A 22,095-nucleotide genomic window follows, 5' to 3' on the forward strand; every position below is an offset into this window, starting at 1 on the left:
GGCTACTAGCCAGAGGGTGACAGAAAAGCTGTCACGAGGAACCGACAAAAGTAATGATTATTTATGAATGTTTCAAATATAGCAAGGAGACATTTTAATTGTTTATGTGTCGACTGCAATCGTGATCGCAGTAGTGAGAGAAATATGCATTTCATATGACTTAGCCTATCACCGATCAGAGATTGGTAGGTTTTTTTCGTTTTTAATTGTTTAATTTTAAATTAGAAATTGTTAATATTTCTATATATTTCTTGTGTTAAGTTTCCTCATTTATGAGAAGAGCTCCAGTTCACGAATGCAATCTCAACTGCGCTTATACATAGGCTATCCTGATTATATTTTCTGCTATTTGCTTCTTATTTATTAAATCCAGGTAATTGGTTGATAAAACGTTGATTAAAAATAAGATACAAATGATATAAAATGAAATATTTTTTTAGAAAGGCTTTCTACAAAACAAAACTTAATGAAGTGGTCAAAATCATGCTGACCCACATGTCTCCCGATACAGGCCTATTGCGCATCTTGCAACACATCCCGCCTTGCCAAAAAACATGCACAAGATGTGGAATGGATAAAATAACTATAAAAAAAAATAAAAGAGGACTTGAATAAGCATTTTTGTGACATGCTCTTAATGAACTATGTTTTATTTCCTCTCTCCATATTGTGAATAATAAATGTGTAGCTACCTATTATTTTAATTTGCTTGTTGCACAATGGAGTCCAATTTATTGTAATAATTATTTGACTTAGACTACTTTTAAACATAGAATTATTCCTTGGCATCCTTGCATACTAAACTAATTTTTTTTTATTGTTTGCCTGCTGGAGGTAGGCTACGCTATTATGTCGTGTGTAGAGTGATGTTAACATTTAAGCTGGTGAGAGAAAATGGCACTATCAAAGAGTCTAAAGAAGAAAGGTGACAGCGAAAATAGCCCTACAAAGATGTCAAAGACAAATATGCATTAATCCTACCTAGTTCTGTAAATGCAAAGACAGACACTAACTAAAAGAGGTTCAAATTTTTCTCTGTTTAATTTGCACCCTGAATATGGGTTGGAGCTTTTAATTTTGAACTCTCAAAGTGCACCAGACTGCTGAATTTAACATTACAGAACACAAAATTTTGCTAAAATTGTGAGATGGTCCTCACTGCGGAACATGAAATCCATGGGGAGGAGTCGGATCCAGATCCAACTCCTCCCACCTTCCATACACCTAAACCTAACCAACTCCGCCCCCTGATCCCTAAACCCACCCCTAATCCCTAAACCCAACCCTAATCTTACCCATCTCCACCCCTTGGATCGTGATCCGACTCCTCCCCGTGGATCTCATGTTCTGCATTGAGGTGCTACTGAAAATTGTTGCTGCATACCCCTTTGAAACTGGGTAGTTGTGCCTAGACATTCTACTTCATTTTTGATTAGACACTCCCCTAATCTACTCCAGTAAAAAAAAAAAAAAAAAAAAATTCTGAAGGATGACCCACCACCACATTTTTTTTGCTTCCGACGCCCCTGCCGACTTCTGACAATAGCGGAAGTTCGAAACTACGCTTAATGTGCACATAGCCTATTTCCCACAGACACAATCAAACCCCGCCCACGTTTGTTTGAGTTCCAGGCGTGTTTCGCGCTGACTTTAATTTGGTTCCAAACCTGAGTTTCTTTCTTCTGTGGAACACATGTAATTCTGAACGGAAAACGATAGAATGGGGATGTCACTCTTAAACACCGACCTCAGTTTGTTTTCCAAAGAGGAAAATCAGTCATACTTTTGGATCAACGTGTGTTTACATTTCTCTGTGAACTGTCCCTTTAAGAGCGGTTTACATGGACCCAGTCCTAACGACACCATGAAACACAACCCAGACGTCTATCTATGGTTTATATAATGGCATAAAGCATGAATCGCACCTGAGCTTCGGTTCTTCATCTTCGACAGGCCGCGGCTGACCGCTAAAGCCCCAGCGAGGCGTTTGTTCCTCTTCTCCTTCATTTTGTCCTTGATTTCGTCCAGACTCTGCTGGAAACTCTTCTTCTGCACCCGCTCGCGAACCATGGCTGACCGCGAATCTCTCAGAAGATTAACGGGTTAAACTTCACCTCCACAACATGCCTCTGAACCTCTCACAAACACGACACACACCTCGCACTGCTGGTCGCCGCTATCCACAGGCGATTGACCGGCGACTTTAGAACGGATAGTGCGTAAATTGTGTGTATTTTGTGTGCGTTTCTTCTCTGGCGTACTTCCCGTCGGGGCGTTGTTGATGTTCAAAATCATGCGCTGCGAGCTCTGACTGGAGGAACATACGTCACTTCCGCAACTAGCTCAGACGTTATCTGCAGTCAAAAACAAATAACATGCGCCGAACATGTTATTTGCTATGTATGTATTTTGTTATGTACTGATATTTTTGATTCATTGGCATATTTTTTTTAAATGCGTCGACACGATTATCTTATGACAATGAATTGTTTTTTAACGGGGTTTTTCCCGTTTCTTTTCTTCAATCATTGATTTTTTTAAATGCCCCGACACTCTAAGTCTAAATTATTATACAATATTATTATTGAAAGCTTTGACTCTATTAGATTTTTCTTTACTGTGGGAAAAAAAGTTAATCATCTTATTTTGTCAACAAAAAATTGCCTACATAAATGCAAAATTTCAAGACAGAAACAACTTTACTGTTTTGCTTGCTGAAGTGCAGCATTACTGCGTGACTATATCTGTCTTGTAACAAGAGGCTTTAAAAACAATTGAAATATGTACGTCCTTTAATCTTTCCCTTTGATATGTGTTCTAATTGTGTTTTATTAATGTGTTTGAACTAATTTCTTTGTTTAGGAGGTTTTCAATACAAAAAAAATGCATCTTCCACTTATCTCATGATGATATTTAATACTTACAATTCATAATCATAATGTTGAGCACAGTGGAAACTTTGTCCATGATGATCAAAACTAATCATTAAAATGTCTTCGATGTTAGAGTTTATATATATTGAAACACTGTAAACTTCCTCTCAAATATCATTCACTGCAAAGCAGCTCGACACAGGATCATCCGCGGATATGCGCTTCAGAAGCTCGTGTCCGTGAGATCATCCGCGGTTATGCGCTTTCAGAAGCTCGTGTCCGTGAGATCATCCGGGGATCTGCGCTTTAGAAGCTCGTGTCCGCGAGCCTCTCAGAAAGAGGAACAATCCTCGGGATATTTAAAGCTGTGGGAACGAGTTTGCTGTCTGGATATGAACAGAATATGCTTTATTAACACGCAGTGACATCATTCCAGCTTTCCAGTACATTTGATTATGCAAACACATAAAGTTTTGAACAAATTTCCCTAGTAGCATTTCCTTCAATTACAGACTATTTTCCTCAAACTGTAAATGCCAGATATTGTTTAATTCGTGAGTCATTTCTTTCTCAGTGCAGCAGGTCAATGGAAACATAGTTCCCTTCGAGTTAATATTTTTGAATATTGAATATTCATTATTATCTATTTTTCTGCCTCCACTGGCAGATATTAGTTCTTGTTTTTGTTTTGTTTTTCTGATTTTTTTTTCTCACAGAAAACAAGACTTTTGGTGCAAAAAACATTAAAGCTGCAGGCATCATGATCGGGGTTCAAGCATTTAGGCCTAAGGCATTTAAGCACATGGGTAAAAATATGTTATTTTTTATTTAGCAAGCATGAAAACACTTGGAAAACCAAAAGTAAATTATAAAAGACCTTCTAAAAGATTCAGTCGAAAATAAGGTGTAAATGTAGCCTATGTTGTATTGATGATAAGGAATTCATCCTGATAATGCATTGTCAGCATTTGAAAGATGATTTTACCCTTTAATTAGAGAAACAGTGACGATGTGAGGGATTGGATTATTAATTAGAGAAACAGTGATGATGTGAGGGATTGGATTATTAATTAGAGAAACAGTGACGATGTGAGGTATTGGTGGATTATTAATTAGAGAAACAGTGACGATGTGAGGGATTGGATTATTAATTAGAGAAACAGTGATGATGTGAGGGATTGGATTATTAATTAGAGAAACAGTGACGATGTGAGGTATTGGTGGATTATTAATTAGAGAAACAGTGACGATGTGAGGGATTGGTGGATTATTAATAAGAGAACAGAACTGGGAACCAGGAGGACTGGGACGTCTATTGTAAAATAAGAAATCAAGCAACTAAAATTATAGGGAAACGAAAACATTGTTTTACAAAATTAAAATAAGAGAATGTAAATATTATTTTAAAAAATGTGGAGAACACTCAATGAATCCTTACAGGTGACTCATATTTAACTATTTTTAAACCATATGAAATTGGTGATTATTTTAATGATTTTTTCATAAATAGAGTTGATAAATTAAGAGAAGAAATGTTGTTTGGTAGAACCAGTTGGCCACATCTTTAATATCAGTATATTGAAAAGGGGATTTTTCCTTTAACTTGGAAAGATGCAAAGGTTATTCATCTACAGAAAAACTGCACTGGGTTTTAATGGTCATAACAGTCGAACGATAAGTTCTCTACAGTTCTTAGCAAAGTACTGAACATGATAGTTTGTGAGCCAATTCAGTTATTCTTTAATAACTTATAGGAGCAGTATTTATTGATAGATTTTAGCTCAGCTTTGATGCACTGGATCATAAATTCTTGCTGGATAAACTGAAATGTTACAAATTTACTCATATCGTACATTGGTTTAAATGTTAACTATAATGGGACCATGTGTATTTTATAATGGAGGTTATTCAGATGTGAAAGAGTTTTGGTGTAGTGTGCCTCAAGGACGCTGTCGAGGACAGATAGCCTGTGTGGACTGCAGATGATAAATCATATTTACCTGCAACATCGGTTGTCTACTGCTTTGGATGAGGAAATGCAGGTACGGAATAATAATTTGGTTCTAAACTTGATAAAAACCAAAAGCATTGTCTTGGCATCAAATAGCATCAAAAGTTGAGTTGGTCTGTAAAGAAAGTGGCTTTTGAACAGAGGGAATAAGAGTTAGACAGGCTGAAACAGAAGATATGGTAACAGGGAAGATAGTCAGTTATTAAGAGATGTGTAAACTGTTTACCACAACACTGTGTTTGTAAACGTGTGTGTACAGTGGGTCTTGTGTAGATTATGGCCCATGTTGTGGGCAAGCGCATCACTGAAGACTAAAACGTGAACTAATTCCAGAATTACAGTCAGTCCAGAACAGAGCAACACAGCGCACTTTAAACTGTAATAGCAGGGCTAAATTCTACCAGATGAACATTTGATCAGACTAAGTTTAAAGGGATACTACACTTCTTTTTTTTTTTTTTGGAAAAGGCTCATTTTACAACTCCCTCAGGTCTCATTGACTACCATATAAATCTGTCCTACTATTTTCTTATTCTAAACTGTTTTAATTATTTACCGTATTTTATTTGAATTTTTATTCTAAATTGTTTGAATTATTCTGATTTCTTTTGATTATTTTAATTTTTTCTATGTAAAGCACTTTGAATTACCATTGTGTATGAAATGTGCTATAAATAAACTTGCCTGCCTTGCCTACAATGGAAGTCAATGAGACCAGAAACTGTCTGGTTACTGATATTCTTCTAAATATCAGAAAATCGGCTGAATGGATTCGAAAACGGTAAAAATCGACTGTGTAACCCTGGGGGAGTTGTAAAATGAGCCTATTTCCAAAACAAAGTGGAGGATCCCTTTAAGTTGGCTTGAGAAAGCCGGACCAGAGAGTTTGAAGAAGATTAAAGTAGTTTGAAGTTTGATAGATGGATTAGTTAGACAGAAAGAATAGTTAGAAAGAAAGAAAGAAAGAAATAAAGAAAGAATAGTTAGAAATAAATAGTAAGAAAGAAAGAAAGAAAGAAAGATTAGTTAGAAAGAAAGTGTCACGGTTTGGGTTTTTTGTCTTCTTTTCTGTCACGTGACTCCCTGTTTGTCATGTGATCCTGCCATGTGTGTTGTCATTTGTTAATTGTGTCCTCAGTGTCTACAGGTGTTCCTTGTCTTGGTTATTAGTATTCCCAGGTGTCTCGGATTCACCATGCCCCTTGCTATCTTGTTTAGCTTGCTCTGCTTGTGTATTTATACCTCTGTGTTTCAGTCGTTGTTTGTCGGTCGTTAATGTTTGTAGCTGTGTCTTGTTCCTGTCCTAGGGCCCGTTCTTCGTACGGTGCTTAAAACATCCGAGATCAAATGAGACATTCAAGATAATATCATCGTGCTCATCATGATCCGGCTAATTAGGTTCTTCGAACATTCCTGCCGGTTATGATTAGTATAGCTGGATTGAGTTATGTGAGATAATTGGCTTTATGTCCAGCTGCACTTCCTGAACTTCAGCCAGCTTCTTGTTTCCTGTCTGCCATTATTGGCCAAATTGATTAATTCAGGTGTGTCTGATTATTGTTGCCATGACTACTGAGGTCAAGCACACCTGAATCAATCAATTTGGCCAATAATGGCAGACAGGAAACAAGGAGCTGGCTGAAGTTCAGGAAGTAGTGCAACTGGGCATAAAGCCCATTGCGCATTCATGCGCTGGGTTAAAAGGGGATATGTATCGATAGTAGAAACATTGATCAGAAAGGCTGCTATTGGCTGTTTGCCGTGGCCAAAGAGCGCGCTCAGTTTTCTTTCTCCACAGAAGAGCAAGACGGATAAGCTGAATTTGAAAACTTAATTAAAATGCAGGAAACACCTTAAAGTGTGCAAAAGCCAGGAGAGAAAGCCGGCAAAAAGTAGCAGACAAATTAAGTTTGTAGTTAGATGTTTATTACAGTATATATATTTATATTTTATTTATATTTTAATAATTTCTGAAAAATTAATAACTTTTTTCATTGTAATGTCAGTCACACCCACTGCTAGAACATAGGAACAAGTAAAAGTGAAGTACTAGAATATTCTACATAATAGTAATTTGTACTAACTAATCCATTTTAAAAAGGCACTGTTAATAAACGTTTGCCTGTTTGTAAAAGCAAGAAAAAGGCTGAGAAAAAAAAACCGAAAAACAAACAGGTGGTGGTCCTGCACCCCCACATTACCCAGGCAGAAGAGCTGGCCCTTGGGTTAAATGTGAACCTTGTGGAGGGCATCCTTCAGGTCTTCCTCACACACACAGCACCTTCACTGCTGGTAAATGAACTTTACATGATCCTAGTACACTATAAAATAATTTGCTGCTGCATTAAATTAAGTAGGCCTATAATCCAATGGCTGTCCAGTCATATCAGCTGTTAAACCTTGATGAATTATTTTGTCTTGTGAAAGTCTACATGTGTGACTCTGAAACTACATAATTTAATTAATTAACTACATAACTTAATGTAAAAAAAAATATATGTTGCCATGAGTTATTGATCACATTTCCCCCAGTGTAGTTCATTGTATCACTTCAATACACTAACACTTATATGTTCCCAAGCAAGTGGCTGAAGCATGTGCAGTAAGTGGACTTTTTCTAATGTTACTGTACATCAAAAGGGAAGAAAGTACAACACGTTGTAATGCCCATTTTTCCCCAATGCACAGGACAGTGAAGGAACCCTCTCAAGTATCTTTAAGTGCATAAATAGCTTTACTTAAAGGGCACCTATTATGCCCCTTTTTACAAGATGTAATATTGGTCTCAGGTGTCCCCAGAATGTATTTGTGAAGTTTCAGCTCAAAATACCCCACAGTTAATTTATTATAACCATTTGAAAATGTCATTTTGGGGCCTGCTTAAAAATGAGCTGTTTCAGGGGGTATTCCACCTTAAATGCAAATGAGCTGCATATCCCCGCCCTGCCTTTGGATGAGGGCGTAACTTGATACCTATGGCAGGCAGTCGGTACTGAGAGAGTGAAGAGACGCGCCGTTTTGAATGTCATTCAGCCGTACGTTTGAATCGGAATATATAAATAGCATGAAGAGACTCCGGCAGAATAAACATATGAGAATGGACCAGTACGTCTCGGTATGGTTATTTGCTACTTTTATGTACTTTAGAGTTGTATTAGCGTCCCATTTGAAATGATGGATGTCCAACACACACACACACACACAGACACTAGCGCAAGTTTTTGAAACTACATACACATTCTGTGATAAAGTTTGCTACGTACGAGCGAAATTACATTTATGCGAGGGACCTGTGGCATCATGTTTAGCTTGTCATACGGGTGCTTCTGTGGCAAATGTGAGAAGATGGCTAACTTACAGAACACCAACATATATGCAGTTTTTAATACAATATATTTAAAAATATATATATTTATAAACGTGTGGTTACACACTATACAAACAAGGTTTTAAATTATATACACAGACATCCTACGACGGCAATAACTTTAGACGCATTTGTTGTTGAATTGGCTGACATTGACTGAAAAGACTATTTGCTCAAAAATCATAAAATACACTTACTGTTACTGGAGGTGACGGTGGATCGCAAACAGTAGACAAGAATCCACACTTGAGGATTAACTTTTAAGCCACAACAACAGGATTAACCCACGAGTCCACGACAGAACATTAATTTACGTTTCCAAGAGACATTACCGGCTGTCGTCGTTGAAACAATGAAGGATGGTGTGTACAGATCACCGAGGGCGGGGTCTAGGCCACAGCCACACTGTCAATCAACCCCCTGTCTCCCGTTCTACGTCACAAAGACCTGGATCTCAGAACAGCTCGTTCTGAGGCAGTGCAGATGATTTATTGAGATTGTAAAAAAACTACTGGATGGATTTTTATCATTCTAGGGTGGTTTTGCTCACACACTGCCAACACACATTTATGTTCAAACACCATGTAAAAGTGAATTTTCCATAATAGGTGCCCTTTAATTTACACTTGAATACCTATTATTTCTGAATGCAATATGAGTTGCAGGAGTCCACATGTACAGAAGCGTCTGCACAAAGCAGTGATGCAGAGGTAGGCAGTGTTGTACTTTTCCTTTTAATTTTTGATGCATAAGCCATGTGTTGACAGGTTCACCCCTACCCCTAGAAAATTATTTTGACAACTTAAAGAAAAAAACTGGCATTAGAGATAGAGTTGCTTCATAGGAAATTCAGAAATAAGTGCTAATATATTATTTCACACAGAGTACAATATTATTCGCAGGCAAAAGATGACTTGATCACAGCCTTTTCTTTACAAGAATAATTAAAATAAAACTCAAATAACTATAAGCATATTTGTCTTGTCTTTTATTAAACATTAAAGGGTTAGTTCACCCAAAAATGAAAATTAAGTCATTAATTACTCACCCCCATGCTGTACGAACCCCGTAAGACCTTCGTTCATCTTCGGAACACAAATGAAGATATTTTTGATTAAATTTGAGAGGTGTCTCACTACCACATTGGCTGCGTAAGGGACTGGCTCTTGACGGCCCAGAAAGTCAATGAAGAAAATGTTTAAATATCCCATGTGACTACCGTGGCTCAACTATAAGTTTATCAAGCGACGAGAATACTTTTTGTGCGAAAAAACAAACAAAAATAACGACTTTATTCGATTATTCCTTTTCTTCCTTGTTGGCCTGAAACGAGACTTCCTTGGATTTCCACGACGCATGCGCGAGAACTGAACTGAAGTAGTTGAAGGAGATCGCAATTCTCGCGCATGCGTCGCAGTTCTCGCGCATGCGTCGTGGAAATCTAAGGAAGTCTCGTTTCAGGCCAACAAGGAAGAAAAGGAATAGTCGAATAAAGTCGTTATTTTTGTTTGTTTTTTCGCACAAAAAGTATTCTCGTCGCTTGATAAACTTATAGTTGAGCCACGGTAGTCACATGGAATATTTAAACATTTTCTTCATTGACTTTCTGGGCCGTCAAGTGCCAGTCCCTTACGCAGCCAATGTGGTAGTGAGACAGCTCTAAAATTTAATCAAAAATATCTTCATTTGTGTTCCGAAGATGAACAAAGGTCTTACGGGGTTGGTACAGCATGGGGGTGAGTAATTAATGACTTAATTTTCATTTTTGGGTGAACTAACCTTTTAATGAAATGTTTTATATTTTTTCTGATGGTGCAATGTTGTGTAATATGGCCCATGCAATGTCACAGGCCCTGTCAGGTGCAACCATCAGACTTTTCAGACACTTTAGTTGGCTAAAGTTCACTTCATTGTGTGCCCTTGTCCTGGCTAGAGCGACATTGTAACTGGTCAGGGAATGGGCTCATAAAACACCTGTCTCCAGGAAGTATCCTGCTGTAATCACCTGTATAATGGAAAAATTCAGTTCTGTTAGGATAAGCATAAGTGTATGTAATACAGTGAGCTTGATTTTTCCTTACCACGTTCAAATAATGTGAATAAATCTCTGAAAATTCTTGAATCTTGCATATGCTGGACATATTTGTGATATGGAACATAGTCACACACCATCTAAGAGATTAGTCAGTCAACTGCCTTTATAAAATTTGATATAATCTTACTAATCTGGATAAGGATCGCAATAGTAACTTGCCTGCACTGTTATTAAAACCCATGTTAAAACCCGACTCCGAGTCGAACATTTATGCATTTCCAACAAATTAATGATGTAAACGCCATCCTCACGAGTCATGAGAAATATGATATCTCTCAAAAAGCGCTAAAAGACTTCCCATTTCACCTCCGCTTATAAAGCCGCGATCTAATCCTGTTATCCTGAAATAAGCCTGCTCGCGAGCAGGTTCAAGCTGGCGGACCTGTTGCTATGACAGCAAGTCCAGGATGAGCGTCGAAGAACCAAACGATCCAAGATCATGCCAAATCGCCAACTATCAAATCCAGCTAACTGAGTAAGCGACGTATGAAGAACGGGCCCCCGAGTTCATGTTCTGTTGTTTTGCCCTGGATTACCTGTTTGTGCATTAAATGTATGCTTGCACTTGGATTCTCTCCGCTTCACTCTTGTTTCAACGTCACAGAAAGAAAGAATAGTTAGAAAGAAAAAATAAAGAAAGATTAGTTAGACTGAAAGAAAAGTTAGGATGAAACAATAGTTAGAAAGAAAGAATGGCTCGAAAGAAGGAAAATTAGTTAGAAAGAACGAATGAATAGTTAAAAGAAAGAAAGATTAGTTAGAAAGAAAGAAAGATTAGTTAGAAAGAAAGAAAGATTAGTTAGAAAGAAAGATTAGTTACAATAAAAGAAAGATTAGTTAGAAAGAAATATTAGTTAGAAAGAAAGATTAGTTAGAAAGAAAGAAAGAATGGTTCGAAAGAAGGAAAATTAGTTAGAAAGAACGAATGAATAGTTAAAAGAAAGAAATAGTAGTTAGAAAGAAAGATTAGTTAGAAAGAAAGATTATTTAGAAAGAAAAAAAAATTGTTAGAAAGAAAGATTAGTTAGGAAGAATGGTTAGTTGTTATTAGTCAAGATTAGTTGATGATTTTTTCCCTGTTATAGCGCCACCAAGTGTCCAATCATCTCGATTATTTTTCACGTGACCTCAGATTGAGCTCATAAACGTGTGTCTCGAGTTTAGCGAATATATCTCTTTTTGTCCACAAGTTACAACCGCTTTAGTAAAAGTGGCCCCGCGTCACATCCAACATTTTGGTTCCCCTTGGAAACCGTGAATTGAAATTTTGAATTTTTCTGATTATTATTGACACACTCTCCAGAGAATATCCCTGCAGTGTTTTGGTTTCGATCAGCCAAAAACCTTGGACTAGTTCGCCAAAGTATGTTTCTTGGGAAAACCCCAAACACCTGAATATTGAATATTGTCTGCCTTGAGGCAAGGATTGCAACAATGTAAGACACAAGCCCACGTCTAACGGTTAGGAGTTATGAGTCGTTTCGTACTTTTGCCTGCTGTAGCACCCCGTCAGGCCGATCAGGGTGGGCCTTGGTGACGCTATGAGCGGTGTGAGTACTACCAGCCCTCAAAGTTTCAAGTCTCTACGACTTGCGGTTCGTTCTGCCCGATCAGTTTAAAGGGTTAGTTCACCCAAAAATGAAAATTAAATCATTAATTACTCACCCCCATGCTGTTCCAACCCCGTAAGACCTTCGTTCATCTTCGGAACACAAATAAAGATATTTTTGATTGAATCTGAGAGCTAGATCAGTCCTTGACTGCCTAAAGGACTGGCTCTTGACGGCCCATAAAGTCATTAAAGAAAAGGTTTAAATATTCCATGTGCCTACAGCGGCTCAATTATAATTTTATCAAGCGACGAGACTACTTTTTGTGCGAAAAAAACATAAATAACGACTTTATTCCACCAATCCATTACTTCCTTATGGGCGCATGCGTGAGAACTGAGACGAGGACGTTCTCATTCGTCTACTTCTTGTTACCGGCTGCTCACCGCTCAGGAGTTTTACCGCCACCTACCGTATAAAATGATGATCCATATATAAGGCGCTCCGGATTATAAGGAAAACTGTCGTTTTTTGAGAAGATTAAAGGCTTTTAAGTGCACCTTATAGTGCGGAAAATACGCAAATTGAAAAGCGTATGTACAGCGCGCATCTTTCTCTGCTTGTAAACAGAAAGTTTTGCGCTTCCAGCTATATCAGCACATCATCTTATACGGTAGGGGGCGGTAAAACTCCTAAGCGGTGAGCAGCCGGTAACAAGAAGTAGACGAATGAGAATGTCCTCGTCTCAGTTCTCGCGCATGCGCCCATAAGGAAGTAATGGAATAGTGGAATAAAGTCATTATTTATGTTTTTTTCGCACAAAAAGTAGTCTCGTCGCTTGATAAACTTGAGCCGCTGTAGGCACATGGAATATTTAAACCTTTTCTCTAATGACTTTATGGGCCGTCAAGAGCCAGTCCCTTAGGCAGTCTATGTAGGACTGATCTAGCTCTCAGATTCAATCAAAAATATCTTTATTTGTGTTCCGAAGATGAACGAAGGTCTTACGGGGTTGGTACAGCATGGGGGTGAGTAATTAATTACTTAATTTTCATTTTTGGGTGAACTAACCCTTTAAGATGGACAATTCTGCATCATGGGAAAATTAACAGTATGGATTCAGCATATGCGCTTGAACCCCTAAATATTGACTCCCATAGAAGCTGTGCAGTGAACAAGACCTGAAAAACACGAAACCAGGGGCGGCTGGCCAATTGAGGGCGCTAGGGCGCCGCCCTCCCTCGATGAGCCAGACCACAGTTTATGAGCCAAATGCAATAAATAAGTAAATACATAAATCATGTATACAAATTGTCAATATTAGTGTGTTTGAGATGTTAAATGCACCCAGTATATGTGAAAAATAAAATAGAAGTTCAAAATGTCTGGTTTTTCGACACTTCCCCTTCCTGTAGTGCAGGCATAGCGAGAAAACGTGATCAGCTCTGGGACGCTAGAAAAATCGCTCCAGGAAGGCGGGTCTCTGGAGCAGCTTAGCCAATCGCTGATTTAAGATATAAATGATTGACATAACTTGTAGCCAATCAGCGAGCTCAAATCTAGTCAGCTATGGGCGATTCTTGTAGCGCCCCAAGCATGCGCGCGGCCCTGACCGCGCCCATGCGCACCACTACTAAAGTCAGGACAAGTCTTATTTACTGTACATGTGGAATATTTCCTTGAAAAATCACTCAAAATTGTTGTGAGTAATACTTTTTTACAATTTAATCAGCTAATTAAGCAATCACTTAGTATATTGTTTAAGTTCAATTTCAAATGAAAAGTTTATGCAGTACGTTTGTTTTTGTGCAAGAATGCCTCAACCGTTTAATATTGGCATTAAATAATTACTTTTTCACAAAGCACTGATATCCTTAAATTGTATTTGGGTGGTTATTAAAATGAATTATAACAAGAATTGTTAATTATATAGCCTTTCCACACCAGGTCACTTTACAATATAGGTTAAGAAATTAAAAAAATAAATAAACCTCAACATCAAAGATGACAGAAAGTAATATTCAGAGGTTACTTACATTAATCTCTTACAATATCCATAACAAGGCAGAGGTCTACATCAAAGCGTACAAAAATAAGCATGTCATGGAACCTTTAAAGATTGTGAGCTAAAGAGTAATATTCAGATTTTTTTTAAGTGTTTTTAAGAGGTTTTTGATGGAGAGAAGGGTGGATGCTTGACAGATGTCTTGAGGAAGAGCATGCCACAATGCTAAAAGACCTGAGTTCCATGGTTACCAGACTATTGAAAATGCCAAATATGACACAGCCCCACCTAAGATATTTTTCGCCAGCACGAAACATAAATGAGGCGAGACTGGAAGTCATAATGTTCAATCATGCTGACTAAAGTCAAATGCTCTAAGTCTCGGTCATTGATGCTGAACAGGTGTTTCTATGAAAATATCTCTCAGACTCAGACATATTTTGCATATTGCATTAGCACCAGTCATCAGCATTTGAGGAAGTGTGTATATAAACTGAATGCGGAGGGCACTGCAGTAGACCTAAACAACCAGCTCCTGTAACCATCCCAACACCTGTGACGATGAGACACGCCACTGTCCTCTACATCTGCCTCATGCTCATCACGGCTCAGGTGAGTTTACACGGCACAACTGTGTTCAGCACTGATAATAATCATAAATGTTTGTTGATCATGGATCCTCATATTAGAGTGATTTGTGAAGGATCATGTGACACTGAAGACTAATGATGATAAATTGAGCTTTGATCACAGGAACAAATTACACTTTATATTCACACAGAAAACAGATGATTTACAATGGAGTAATAAGTCACAATATTACTGTTACAAAAGTAAAAATGACAGTAAAATTTTAATCTGATTTATTCTATTATATGATTTGAATGAACTTTAATGAATCTTTTCATTTTCATTCCTATACCAAGCAAATCCTTAAACAAATCTACCTCATATAATTTGTTAGGTAGGTTTTATCAGGTTTAGAACTGGTTCTAAAGGTTTGTGAAATATAGATATTTAAAATGCATAACAATATTGTACAGATAGATACAATACAATAATTACAATAATTGTTAATTAATACGATTAATAATACATTAACAGTAATGCAGTTACTCCCTAATAAGTGACTAATGTATGTATTAATTTTTAAATTATGTTCTTTTAAAGGACAACTCCGGTGCAAAAGAAACCCTTGGTCTAATAACACATTGCTACCTAGTCGACCGTTCTCTGAGATTTGTTTTCATGATAATTGAATGTCAAGAGTTTTATCTTTAAAAACTGTTCAGCTTACAACGCTATTATTTAAGGCATAGAATAATGAAAAATAAAAATTGCTTGTTAATACCACTAACAATGCTCAAAATAGCCCCACACTAGTAACATAATGAGGGTCTCTACATGCAAACCGAAGCATTGAGAACTTTGTAAGTGTACAGACAGTTTAATAAGAAGATACTTTATAAAGACAGTTCACTTCATGTATACAGACAGGAGCCATCTTTGGAAAACAGTCTCGACCAGTCCCCCTACTCCTGGCTCCTCCTACTCCTGGCTCTCCCTAATCCTTGCTCACACTGGCTCTCCCGACTCCTGTCTCCCCCTACTCCTGGCTCCCTCTACTTCTGGCTCCCCCTACTTCTTGCTACCCCTACTCCTTGCTCACACTGGCTCTACTCCTGGCTCCCCCTACTCCTTGCTACCCCTACTCCTTGCTCACACTGGCTCCCCCAACTCCAGGCTCCCCTGGCTCCACCTACTCCTGGCTTCCCCTACTCATTGCTACCCCTACTCCTGGATAACACTGGCTCCCCCTATTCCTTGCTACCCCTAATCCTGGCTTACACTGGCTCCCCCTACCCCTTGTTACCCCTACTCCTTGCTCCCCTTACTCCTGGCTCCCCCTACTCCTTGCTACCCCTACTCCTTGCTCACACTGGCTCCTCTACTCCTTGTCCACTTACCACAGCCTACACCAAGCCTGACAGTTAGTTCATGTTAGTTAATAAATTAACTAGTGTTATGTATTGTATAACTATAGTTACCAGGGGCTCGTTCTTCGTACGTTGCTTAAAACATCCAGATCAACTGAGACATCCAAGATAATATCATCGTGCTAATCATGATCCGGCTAATTGGGTTCTTCGAACACACCTGTTGTTTATGATTAGTATCGCTGGATTGAGTTATCTGAGATAACTGCGCGTTCTCGCGTTGGTTTAAAAGGGGACATGTGATCAGCAACGCTGCTATTGGGTGTTCAGCATGGCCAAAGAACACGCCCAGTTTTTCCCTAAACAGAGCAAGCTCTTTTAATGCAAGGTTTTACCATATTTCAGTCTTTAATTAAAACGCCAGGGAACACCTCAAAGTGTGCAAAAGCCAGGAGAGAGTGCTGGCAAAAGTAGAAGACAAATTAAATGCGTTTGTGGTGGCCATGTCAGATGTTTTAATAACTTATTATTATTATTTTATTTTTATTTTCATAATTTCATAATTACTTTGTTCATTGTAATGTCGAGTCACCACACTATAGCAGTGTGGTGTATACCAGTACACCACAATGGACATGGTGAAAGTGAAGTACAAAAATATTCTACTGGTAATTTTACTAGGCCTTATAGTCTCTTTTAAAAAGGCACTGTTAAATAAATGATTGTCTGTTTATAAAAGCAAGGGAAAAGGCTGAGAAAAAAATAATAAGGATGCTCCTGACCCTGGCAGAAGAGCTGACCCTTGGGTTGAATGTGAATTGCCCTGTTTTGAAGGGCATCCCTGGGTTCAGCTCTTCCAGACCCACATCAGGGACCAGTAGCAGCAACACCTTCATCACTGGGAAATGAGATTTAAATTATCTTTGTACACTGTGAAATAATTTGTTGCATTAAATGAAGTAGACCTATAATCCAAATTGGCTAGTTTAGTCATTTCAACTGTTAAATCTTGAGTAATAATAAATTGCTTTGTCTTGTGAAAGTAAAAACTGATAAACTTATGTTAATGTAAAAATATTTTGCCATGAGTTATCAAACATTGCACTGGAGAGTGAAGAAAATTTCTCAGATGACTGTCCTTTGGAGGAAGTACTTTAATTTAATTGATGGCTTTAATTGATTTCTACTTGTGCCTATGCCTATTATTTCTGACAGGAGTCCACATGTACAGAAAGGCCTACAGAAGAGTCTGCACACAGCAGTGATACAGGGGTGGGCAGTGTAGAGACAACTTTTGCTTTTTATTTGTTGCATGAGGCGTGACACAAACGACACAGGGTGAAATTCGTTCCCTATATGAGTCTTCAACAGAAAATAGAGTATTTTGAAAAAACAAAAATCAGGGGAAGAAATAGAACTTGACAAAGAAAAAATTGCACTAGAAATACAGTTGCTTCAAAATAAACTTCAGAGTAAAATACACTATTTTACACAGAGTACAATTGCTGACCTTGCATAATATCTTTTAAAAAGATGACTGAATAACTGGCTTTTCTTTACAAAGAACTATTGAAATAAAACTCTAAGCAAATAGAGTTTTGCAAATTTGTCTTGTCTTTTATTTTAGGCTTAATTAAACATTTTTTTCTTTTCTTTTTCTGATGTTGGCAGTGTTGTGTAATATGACACATGCAATGTCACAGGCCCTGTCAGGTGCAACCCTCAGGCTTTTCAGACCCTGAAATCTTCCCTTTAGTTGGCCAAAGCTCATGTCATTGTGTGCCCTTGTCCTAGAGCTGCATTGTAACTGGTCTGGGGTTTGGGTCAGGGAGTGGGGTCATGAAACACCTGTCTCCAAGCAGGATCCTGTTGTAATCACCTGTATAATGAAAATGCAGTTCTCAGCATAAGTGTATATAATACCGTGAGTTTGATATTTATAATTTTCCTCACCACGTTCAAATAATGTTCATAAATGTGAATCTCTTAAAATTCTTGAGTCATGCACTGGCCATTTTGCTTTCACACTGATTTGTGATATGGAACATGTCATACACCATCTAAGAGATTTTACTCAGTCAACTGCCTTTTTAAAAAAAGTGATATAATATTACTAATCTGGAATATTAAAAATTGTAATAGTAATTTGGCTGCACATTTACATAAGCCCCCTTTCTGCTCACAAAATCCCTTCATTGAGGCTTTGATGGGAACATGTGTGCAGTCTACAGTGTATGGCACCAATCACGTAAGTTAAGCCTAAGGGACTGTAAGTCATAATCGGCATGATCATCATGATTGCATTATCTTCATTAAAAATTATAATATACCCTAAGTTGGCAAAAAAAAAACAACAAACCTAAGAGCGCTAGGTAAACTTTGTGAATGGCACGATTCACGACAGAAAGCTTATCAAGTTCTCCGCATCTCCAATAGTGTAAAGGGAAGCCACTCGCAAATAATTTTAGGGCAATGCAAACATTTTGTGCTGTTGTTGAAGCCCGACATCGAATCGAACATTAATGTGCATTTCCAACAAAATAATAATGTATTTAAACAACACCCTCACGACGATCGTTTCACGAGAAAAAAAAAAATCTCAGAAATTAGGCTACATTGTCACACTGCGCTAAAGGACTTCCTGTATCAGTCGCGATCTAATCCTGTTTGCATGAAATAAGCCTGCTCGCGAGCAGGTTCAAGCTGACGGACCTGTTGCTATGACAGCAAGTCCAGGATGAGCTTCGAAGAACCAAACGATCCAAGATCATGGCAAATCGCCAACAATCAAATCCAGCTAACTGAGTTAGCGACGTTAGCGAGCCCCAGATGATACCTTATTATAAAGGTTTGCTGTTTTTCTTATTTTCTTGTTCATAAAAAGGAGAAAACATATCAGAAATTTCGAACATCCTATTGGGTATTTCAAACGAAAAATTTATCAATAGAAATGACCTCATCTGAGCTTTATCTCCTCCTATCAGAACACATTGGGTGAATCTACAAGCACTGATACCACAACAACTCCAAAAACGACCTACTCAAGCACTGATACTACAACAACTCCAACAACGACCTACTCAAGGACTGATACTCCAACAACTCCAACAACGACCTACTCAAGCACTGATACTACAACAACTCCAACAACGACCTACTCAAGGACTGATACTCCAACAACTCAAAAAACGACCTACTCAAGCACTGATACTACAACAACTCCAACAACGACCTACTCAAGGACTGATACTCCAACAACTCCAACAACGACCTACTCAAGCACTGATACTACAACAACTCCAACAACGACCTACTCAAGGACTGATACTCCAACTCCAACAACGACCTACTCAAGCACTGATACTACAACAACTCCAACAACGACCTACTCAAGCACTGATACTACAACTCTAACAACGACCTACTCAAGCACTGATACTACAACAACTCCAACAACGACCTACTCAAGCACTGATACAACAACAACTCCAACAACGACCTACTCAAGCACTGAGACTACAACAACTCCAACAACGACCTACACAAGCACTGATGTTACAACAACTCCAACAACGACCTACTCAAGCACTGATGCTACAACAACTCCAACAACGACCTACTCAAGCACTGATACTACAACAACTCCAACAACGACCTACTCAAGCACTGATGTTACAACAACTCCAACAACGACCTACTCAAGCACTGATACAACAACAACTCCAACAACGACCTACTCAAGCACTGAGACTACAACAACTCCAACAACGACCTACTCAAGCACTGATACTACCACAACTCCAACAACGACCTACTCAAGCACTGATACAACAACAACTCCAACAACGACCTACTCAAGCACTGAGACTACAACAACTCCAACAACGACCTACTCAAGCACTGATACTACCACAACTCCAACAACGACCTACTCAAGCACTGATACAACAACAACTCCAACAACGACCTACTCAAGCACTGAGACTACAACAACTCCAAAAACAACCTACTCAAGCACTGATACTACAACAACTCCAACAACGACCTTCTCAAGCACTGATACTACAACAACTCCAACAACGACCTACTCAAGCAGTGATACTACAACAACTCCAACAACGACCTCTTCAAGCACTGGTACCACAACAACTCCAACAACGACCTTCTCAAGCACTGATACTACAACAACTCCAACAACGACCTACTCAAGCAGTGATACTACAACAACTCCAACAACGACCTCTTCAAGCACTGGTACCACAACAACTCCAACAATGACCTACTCAAGCACTGGTACCACAACAATTCCAACAACGAACTCCTCAAGCACTGGTACCACAACAACTCCAACAACGACCAACTCAATCATTGATACTTCAACAATTCCAACAACAAACTCCTCAAGAATTAATACCACAAACACTTCAATGTCGAACTACTCAAGCACTGGTACCACAACAACATCCTACTCAAACCCAGCGCTGACTGCTACCCAAAGCACTGGCTCAGTTGCTTCAAACCAGTATATCCACTTCAGTCCTCTACTGATCTCTCTGATAATTCTCGTAACTGTGGGACTTTAATGCAAAATGTGTGGTCCTCAGTCGCACGAATCATGAATCATTATTAACTCTCATTACTCTCTCCAATTATTTTGTAGTCTGCAGTCAGGGTCTTTCCATGGAGGGTTCACGTCTAGATAACTCAAATTTTGTGTGATTTAATGCTGTATATTATACTGATCTGAACACGACCTTACTAACTGTTTGATAGATTTTGGGGTAAAACTGGTTTCCTTTTCTAAATGCTTGTAAATTTGTATGTCAAATAGGTGTCAAAGGGTAGATGTTAATGGAGTGTTCTCAGATAATTTGGAGTACCTCCAGGTATCGTATTGGGACCCTTGCTTTTTTAACCCTTGCTTTTTTAAATGATTTAAAAATGGCCTGTTTAACCACCTTTCATTTTCTGCTGATGATGCTACAATAATTGTTACTGATGAGAACAAATAAATAATAGAAAGCAAATTAAGCAGAGAGATTGCAGCAGTATCCAACTGTTTTTTACAAATAAGCTGTTTTTACATTTAGGGAAAACTAAAGCTATTTTATTCGGTTCTGCGGCTACCCCTACTCCTGGATCCCCCTCGCTTACCCTACTCTATGCTACCCCCTACTCCTGTGTCCCCCTGGCTTACCCTACTCCTTGCTACACTGTAAGAAATGATTCTGTGGTGATGTAGATTTGAATTAATGTTTTTGGTTAAAATGTATTCAATATAATTGTGTTTTTGATTTTGAGGCAAATATTTAATTAAATTTCAAATAAAAATGTTTGGAATAAAAACCACCCATTGTTGTTAATTAAAACTTAAGCATTTTTTATTAATTTAATTCAAATAAAAATGTTTGGAATAAAAACCACCCATTGTAGTTAAATGAAACTTAAGCATTTTTATTAATTTAATTCCAAATGGAGAGAATATTGAGTGAATTCAAATTAATGTAATCAGGCAAATTTAAATTCAAAAGCACTTCCTGTCAAAGTGCACCAGACGGCATTTGAAGAGATACGTTAAGCTGCCTACAGACGGTGAATGTTCGTCGTCTTCCACTTGCTCATCTTGCAGCTGGTTGACTAAGGTAAGAAAACTTATTTTGTTTTCACTGGACTAGTAAAAAGAACGCATGTAGTGGTTATATGTAAGGGATAATGTCGAGCGAGGCGTTGTTATGGCAAATAGAAAACCTGACAGGCTGATTTATGACCGCGACGCGAAGCGGAGATGAAGAAGGGGGTGTATTCGCTATAACAACCACCTTGCTCTATATTTTCCTGCTTATTACATGGCTACTTACCAAATAAATAAATAATTTGACACGATTTACTGATTTAAAAAGGAGTTTATTGATTTAAAAACGATTGTATTGCTTCCGCTAAAGAAAATAGTCTGTTCCGTCTCTGCGGTTAAACTCCATATGGCAACGCTTTTGGGAACTTTGATTGATTTAAAAAGGAAACTCATTTTTAAATCAATATATTGTGTCAAATTATTTATTTGTTTGGTAGGTAGCCATGTAATAAGCGGGATACAGGGACGTTGGAACTATTTTGTGAGAGGGGGGGCGGGATTCCCGGTAAGGGGGGGGGGGGGGGGCTGTCGGAATTACGCACCGTTTCAAAATATTGGTATTAAATCCATTTTCTGAGAATTTATCAGTCAACTTGTTGATTAAAACGATTGATTAAAATGAAAT

At 38.2% G+C, this 22,095-nt stretch overlaps 2 protein-coding genes across 2 annotated transcripts in view; one reads left to right on the forward strand and one right to left on the reverse strand.

The window, feature by feature from the left end:
- Positions 1-2,349, reverse strand: part of sgo1 (shugoshin 1) — a 41,116-nt gene extending 38,767 nt beyond the window's left edge. Inside the window, exon 1 of the mRNA XM_089122826.1 lies at positions 1,926-2,349. Within this exon, the coding sequence (XP_088978952.1) occupies positions 1,926-2,070 (145 nt within the window). The 5' untranslated portion in view covers positions 2,071-2,349. The remainder of the gene's footprint in view (positions 1-1,925) is intronic.
- Positions 2,350-4,760: 2,411 nt separating this feature from the next.
- Positions 4,761-21,169, forward strand: LOC120464752 (uncharacterized). The gene is made up of 3 exons (XM_039654273.2): positions 4,761-4,915; positions 14,358-14,513; positions 18,823-21,169. The coding sequence occupies exons 2-3, from the start codon at positions 14,463-14,465 to the stop codon at positions 20,419-20,421; spliced, it is 1,650 nt and encodes a 549-aa protein (XP_039510207.2). The 5' UTR covers positions 4,761-4,915; positions 14,358-14,462; the 3' UTR covers positions 20,422-21,169.
- Positions 21,170-22,095: the final 926 nt, after the last annotated feature.

The sequence above is a fragment of the Pimephales promelas genome, chromosome 18 (assembly GCF_988280905.1).
Source record: "Pimephales promelas chromosome 18, fPimPro1.hap1.1, whole genome shotgun sequence".
In the NCBI taxonomy this organism is placed as follows: domain Eukaryota; kingdom Metazoa; phylum Chordata; class Actinopteri; order Cypriniformes; family Leuciscidae; genus Pimephales; species Pimephales promelas.

Bases quoted from the DNA above. Each gene is read 5' to 3' on its own strand.
- LOC120464752 (XM_039654273.2), top strand. From the start codon at position 14,463: ATGAGACACGCCACTGTCCTCTACATCTGCCTCATGCTCATCACGGCT. The intron at 14,514-18,822 runs GTGAGTTTACAC...TCCTCCTATCAG, and splicing joins TCATGCTCATCACGGCTCAG to AACACATTGGGTGAATCTAC.